This window comes from Amborella trichopoda, chromosome 3 (assembly GCF_054954075.1).
Source record: "Amborella trichopoda isolate Santa Cruz 75 chromosome 3, AtrichopodaSantaCruz75HAP2 v2.0, whole genome shotgun sequence".
NCBI lineage: Eukaryota > Viridiplantae > Streptophyta > Magnoliopsida > Amborellales > Amborellaceae > Amborella > Amborella trichopoda.
This window is the reverse complement of record NC_142338.1, coordinates 7,109,573-7,116,169: the sequence shown is the minus strand read 5'-3', so window position 1 is coordinate 7,116,169 and position 6,597 is coordinate 7,109,573. Positions and strand designations below refer to the sequence as shown.

Sequence of the window (6,597 nt, the reverse complement as noted above, 5' to 3'; positions counted from 1 at the left end):
TAAAGTGTCAACGAGATTTCTGACATCGTAATAATATCTTTATGATATAAGGTTAAAAAAATGCATTTGTAGATATTTACAAGGCTACATCCCAAACTCAATTCTTACCCGGAATAAGGGCCGTCTCCCTAATAACTCACCCATTCAAAAAAATAAAATAAAAGTACATGGGGCATTTCTGTCAAATTCCGACAAACCACCGTCCATGGGCTCGATGTCCAACTAAAGGGGACGAGTTGGGACCCGAAGTCTTCGAACTTTCAATGCTCTAGGGGTAATTTCGTCATTCAGCACATCACCGATAATACTAGTTAAAGTAAGGGTTAAATTCGTCCACCCAAAAGTTGGATTCTAGAAAGAGTAAACAAGCTGGATTTAGTTTGATGGATCTACGTACATTCCACACGAACAAGAACGAGAGGAGAGAGAAAGTAGAGAGAGAGAGAACAGGGGTGGTAGGAAAGGAAGAAAACGAAAAGGGGAAACGGTGAAGAATGCTTTGACCTTCATTGGCCATGGCCGATAACCAGTCTTCAAAAAACCCTAACCCTAAAATTTGACCCCAATATCCTTCCTCCTATCCCCTTCTGCAAACTCCCCCCTATTAAAACATCTCACCTACCCTCTCTCTACACCCATTTCTCCTCCTCAATATTTAGGACTTTTCTCCATTCAGAGCTATATCTATTAGCTAAGGTTTTTTCTCCTGGTTTTATCTCTCTTCTGAACCAACCCATTTCCTGCTATTGAAGACTTTGAGCTCGAAAAGTCCCCGATCCATGTGAATTGCCTTTTTTTCAGCCGGTAACCCTAGCCATCCTGCAAGTTAGGGTTTCATATTATCACATTTCCCCAATTAACTAAGGCTTCAAAACCTTGTTTCTCGGAACCAGTTTTAGAAACTAAGGTTTTGATCCCTTAAATCCTTCAATCCATGGGGAATTGCTGTTCAAACCCTGGTGAACCAAACCAGAAAACACAGAAGAAGCAGAAGAAGCCCAACCCTTTCTCCGTTGACTATCCAGGGAGCTACAATTCAAGCAATTCGGGAAGCAAGCCGCCTGTTTTGAAGGACCCAACAGGGAGAGACATAGCCAGTCGATATGACCTAGGGCGCGAGCTTGGAAGAGGTGAATTTGGGATCACTTATTTATGCACGGATAGGGATACAGGGGAGGTTTTGGCCTGCAAATCTATATCAAAGAAGAAGTTGAGAACAGCAGTTGATATTGAAGATGTTAGGAGAGAGGTTGCGATAATGGGGCATTTGCCCAAACACCCGAATATTGTTAGTTTGAAAGATACATATGAGGATGATAATGCTGTTCATTTGGTGATGGAGCTTTGTGAAGGTGGGGAATTGTTTGACCGGATCGTGGCTAGAGGACACTACACCGAGAGAGCGGCGGCCGTTGTGACTCGAACCATTGTCGAAGTTGTGCAGGTTGGTTTTCATAAGATTGGCATGGTTTTTTATTCCAATCATTCTAAATATTAGATTTTGGCATTTGGGATGTGGTGTTGTTGTTGATTTGGATTTGTGTTTCTGCTGTTATTTACTCTACATCTATTTTTCTTTACTTGGGTCGTGGCAGATGTGATGTTCTTAATAGGCCTATTTTATAATTATCGATTTTTCTTTTCATGTTCTTATTTACTTGAATTTTCTCTCATATTTTCTAGTGGGCTGATTTATTTTGTTTGTTTGTCTTTTTTTTCTTTCTTGATCTGATTTTGTGTTAATTATACTTGTTTGCGGAAGGACGGAATTTATAATTGAGTTTTTATGATTGTGGTTTTGGCCTTGACTTGTTAGAAGACATTCATTTCATTCATGGATGTTGTAAGAAAGACTTTTGTGGCTCTTTTAATTTTCTTTTGTTTAGTAGGTTGTTCTGATTGGGTTTGCTTGTTGTCATTGATTGATGATGAATTTTGTGTCATTGATCGGGATTTTTGGTTTTGATATTTTTTGGGCATATTGATTCCTAAACCAATTTTGAGCGCATGTTATCAATCTGCCGGATTTTTATGTTTTAAATATATCAGGGGTTGTTTTCTTCTACTCTCTTTTGAACTTTAATTATTGAATATTCTACTTCTCAAGATTTTCTTGGGGTTTCTGATTCTTACCATTTTTTACTTAAAACGTTGATTAATATGCGATTTCTTTATCTGCTGCATTTCATGTGTTTTGTTGCTCTGTGTGTGTGTTGTGCATGTATATGTGTGCTCATTCATGCGCGTGTTGCTTTTGTAGATTATTGATTCATTCTTGAATTTTGTTTTTTAATTTATAGATTCATGTCTGATTTGTTTTTTTCATGTCTGATTTGTTTTTTTCATATATGTTCCTTTTCTATTATTAATTTTTTCGTATCTGTTTCTTATTTGTTATGACGGTTGTTGTTTACAAGGGAATTTGGGTTTTTAATTGCTGGGGTGTAGGATGTTATGGGTTTGATAAGAAGTTAACTTCAAGGGATACTTATCTTGTTTTGCTTCCAACATTCCTTACCTTTTCTAGTTTGCTTCTTTTTGTTAATTTTTTCTGATTTCATCTGTGTACATGGGGTTGATCCCCTAATATTTGGGGTGTTACGGATTTGACAACAATGACCTTTTTACAATACTTGTTTCTTTAGCTCTTTATCAATAGTGTTCCTTTTGCTTTTGAAGTTCTTTTCTTTTTGCTTTTCAACTTTGTTTCTTGATTGATATTTTTGGTTTTCACTGAGGATTCACTGTAGTGAGCTTCTGGGTACTTTGATTTATGCGGGTTTTGTAGTGATTGGAATCTTTTCTGGGTTGACTGAGATATTCTTTTTTTATTTGCACGCCCTGTGTTCCTGATATATCATCATCCAATTGTTAGTGACACTTGAAGTGCTTTTTTATGTTTGGGATTCCTTTTCCCTTTATTCTCTTTGTCCATGTGTAACATCTACACTAGCAATCTGGTATCCAGGTCTCTTTCCATTGATCTAGGCCTTCAATCATGTCATGGACTTGTGGCTGATATATCTAGCTGCCTGTACAAAGGATGACCGATTCTCTATCATGAATGATTTTTGGAATTGGTGACTTCTACCCATTTTGGAAATTGGGACCACTTCATGATTAGAACAAGGATCATTTCTGATTTTTCTAAATTTTTTTTTTGGTTTCTTACTTTTTAGATTTTTCTTGATTTAACGTCTTTGTTCTGGATTTCCCCTATTTGTAATTTAATGTGGTTATTTATGCTGTTTGTTGAATTTCCTTTGTACTTTTAGGTCTTTTGATTCCCAAAATTTGACATGAATTTGGATTGTGTTAATCTTTGCAGCTCTGCCATAAGCATGGCGTAATGCATCGTGACCTCAAGCCAGAGAATTTCTTATTTGCAAACAAGAAAGAAACATCACCATTGAAGGCTATTGACTTTGGGTTGTCTGTTTTCTTCAAACCTGGTGAGGAATTGGGATTCTTTCGTTTCTCCTTTTGTCGTTCTGGATAGGTTTGATAATTCCTTCTTGGCCAAGTGTAAGCAGACTGCTTTCTCTTTGACATTGCAAACTTGCAATTTATGTCTACTATGGTTCTTAAGCTGTTCTCGAGTCTTAAAAGAACTTGATCTGGAACTCTCAAACTGTAAAGTTATTATTTTTTCCATCTTCTGATGATGTAGCTGAATTTTATGTACAGGGGAGCACTTTAGTGAGATTGTAGGGAGTCCATATTACATGGCTCCGGAGGTGCTGAAACGAAATTATGGCCCAGAAGTTGATGTTTGGAGTGCTGGAGTTATTCTTTACATCTTACTATGTGGAGTGCCACCTTTTTGGGCTGGTTAGTTCTCCTTCCAGTGCTTGAATATCTCCTTATTATAAGCCAAACATGGAAACCTCCTATGTGTAGGAACTTAGGAGGCATATGGAGGTTGTATTGACCCTAGAAGCTTACGTAGCAACTGTTTGATATAAAAGGCTGTCATTTGAGCTTTGTACTATTCATTACTTCCTATCATGTAAAGGCTGAATGGAATTTGGCACTTATTGTGGCAGAAACTGAACAAGGAGTTGCTCAGGCAATTATTCGCTCAGTAATAGACTTTAAAAGGGATCCATGGCCTAAGGTTTCTGACAATGCCAAGAATCTAGTAAAGCGGATGCTCGAACCAGATCCTAAGCTTCGGTTAACGGCTCAAGAAGTACTTGGTATGTCCCTTTGTTTGAGGAACATCTTTGGACACTTTGTATTTGGTTTTGTAACTTTGCATTCCCTCTGTTGCGTGTGGTTTGCACGTGCGCATGCGTGCATATGTGTGTCAGCCCCGTGTGTATGCTTGCATGCAAATGTCTGTGGGTGGGTTGGGGTGGGGAGGGGGGGTCTTGTACATGAAATCTTGTATAAATAAGGGTATACTGTTACCTATTTATCTATTCTTTGAGAGAGCTGAAACAGTTGGAGTTGGAGTCAGGTACTGATCACTGTACTTTCTGCTGCAGATCACCCCTGGCTACAGAATGCCAAAAAGGCTCCAAATGTCTCTCTTGGTGAAACTGTTAGAGCAAGGCTCAAACAATTTTCTGTAATGAACAAGCTGAAAAAGAGAGCACTCCGAGTAAGACTTAAACACCTGAATATATCCCCACCGACCTCGAGTCTTGATTCTTTTACCTGCCAGTGAACTTGTCACATTATTGTTTCAAAGCTTAAAAACTGATTATAAGATAACAATAATATTTGCCATTTGCAGGTCATAGCTGAGTTTTTATCAGTTGAGGAAGCAGCAGGTATAAAAGATACGTTCCAAATGATGGACATCAACAATAATGGAAAGATAACCTTCGAGGAACTAAAAGTGGGTTTACAAAAGATTGGCCAACAAGCCCAAGATGCAGATGTTCAAATGTTAATGGAAGCTGTGAGTATCACTTTCAGCTTTGTTCCTTGATGACCATCTAGAATTCTAAACTGAACTAAACATTTCTTCTTTAGTGTTCTCTTTTTGATGGGTTTTTTGTATATATAGATCTCTTGTGGTTCTCAGGAAACTGCTAATGGATAAAACCTTGAAATTGAAACTCTCTCTCTCTCTGCTTCCCCCAACCCATATAGGTGCATAGAAGCGTTTTTTTTTTATCATTAGCTTGTATATATATTCTGCACTACACTAGTGGGACATTGTATTTTTCTTCTCTCCCTTTCTCTCTCAGACCCCGAATAGTTAATCATTAATTTTTTTTAATCATTAGTGTGTTATATTTTTTTTCACTACACTAGCGGGAGATCTATGATAATTTATAGATAGATAGATATTTGTCAATTAAATTTTGCCACTTCTCATTGACATGTTCCTCTCTGCACCTATAACCTTGTATATCTCCTGAAGTGAGAACTAATTGTCAAAGTACATACTTCTGAGAGCTTTTTCTATGCTATTTGATACGTGGCACTTACAAATTATTGTGACTTGATCTTATTATTATCTACAGGCCGATGCAGATGGAGATGGAACTCTGAATTATGCGGAATTTGTAGCTGTTTCAATTCACCTGAGGAAGATAGGAAATGATGATCATTTACGTAAAGCCTTCTTGTATTTTGACCAAAACCAGAGTGGATACATTGAGATTGAAGAACTCAGAGATTCCTTAGCAGATGACTTGGCTGATAACTGTGAAGAAGTTATCAATGCCATCATCCATGATGTCGACACAGACAAGGTTTGTTACATTCATACTTTTACACATGCTCGAGAGAGAGAGAGAGAGAGAGAGAGAGAGAGAGAGAGAGAGAGAGAGAGAGCGTCAAATTAGTCACTTGTATGGAATGTTCATTTTCTTTTTCAGTGTCCCTGTAGTGGTTTCCTGTAATAGTGAAGCATTGTGGCCAAACAAATGGCAAAGATCTGAATTGTTATTGAACTTGATGTCATAGGATGGGCGTATAAGCTATGATGAGTTTGCAACAATGATGAAGGCTGGAACAGATTGGAGAAAGGCATCAAGGCAATACTCACGGGAAAGATTCACGAGTCTCAGCCTCAAATTACTGCAGGATGGCTCTTTGCAGTTAACCAACTGAATTTAGAGATTGAGAGGTTGCCAAAGGGATTGCAATTTCGAAATTACCTTGTCCTTGGGGTTTATAAAAATTCTTTTCTTCTTTCTTTGTCTCTCTGTTTTACACGGGGAAGCTTGATTCTTTTTTGGGGTGGTTCTGGGGGTGGTGTTTTTGAGTGTTGCCTGCTGCTTTTGTGATGTACTGCTCCATTGCTTGTTTTTTAACTGAGGGGAAGAATGCAAGGGAAGAGGAGATGGAGTCTTGGGTTGTGTATATATGCCTATTTTGTCATGTGTTAAAAGAAAAATGTTATTCACTGATCAGCAGATTTACAGAATTATCTCTCTCTCTCTCTCTGATGCAGGCTACGTCTTTCTCTACCACTCATGTACTCACATACACGTAGTCCAGCTAGCAGCCCTGGCCATGCACAGGATTTTTTTATAGTTGTGTTTGAACTAAAAAGTTAGAAAGCTTTTTAGTTGTTTAGAAAAGTTTAATTGGTGTGGATTGTATAAGGATTCAAGTGTAAACTTCAAAAATTAA

General features: G+C 37.9%; 1 protein-coding gene across 1 annotated transcript; it reads left to right on the top strand.

Annotated features, from left to right (window-relative positions):
* Positions 1-402: 402 nt before the first annotated feature.
* On the top strand, positions 403-6,371 carry LOC18428982 (calcium-dependent protein kinase 20). The gene is made up of 8 exons (XM_006838277.4): positions 403-1,444; positions 3,329-3,452; positions 3,688-3,831; positions 4,047-4,199; positions 4,491-4,606; positions 4,742-4,909; positions 5,481-5,711; positions 5,926-6,371. The coding sequence occupies exons 1-8, from the start codon at positions 935-937 to the stop codon at positions 6,070-6,072; spliced, it is 1,593 nt and encodes a 530-aa protein (XP_006838340.1). The 5' UTR covers positions 403-934; the 3' UTR covers positions 6,073-6,371.
* The last annotated feature ends 226 nt before the right edge of the window (positions 6,372-6,597 follow it).

Bases quoted from the DNA above. Each gene is read 5' to 3' on its own strand.
- LOC18428982 (XM_006838277.4), top strand. From the start codon at position 935: ATGGGGAATTGCTGTTCAAACCCTGGTGAACCAAACCAGAAAACACAG. The intron at 1,445-3,328 runs GTTGGTTTTCAT...TAATCTTTGCAG, and splicing joins CCATTGTCGAAGTTGTGCAG to CTCTGCCATAAGCATGGCGT. The intron at 3,832-4,046 runs GTTAGTTCTCCT...TTATTGTGGCAG, and splicing joins AGTGCCACCTTTTTGGGCTG to AAACTGAACAAGGAGTTGCT.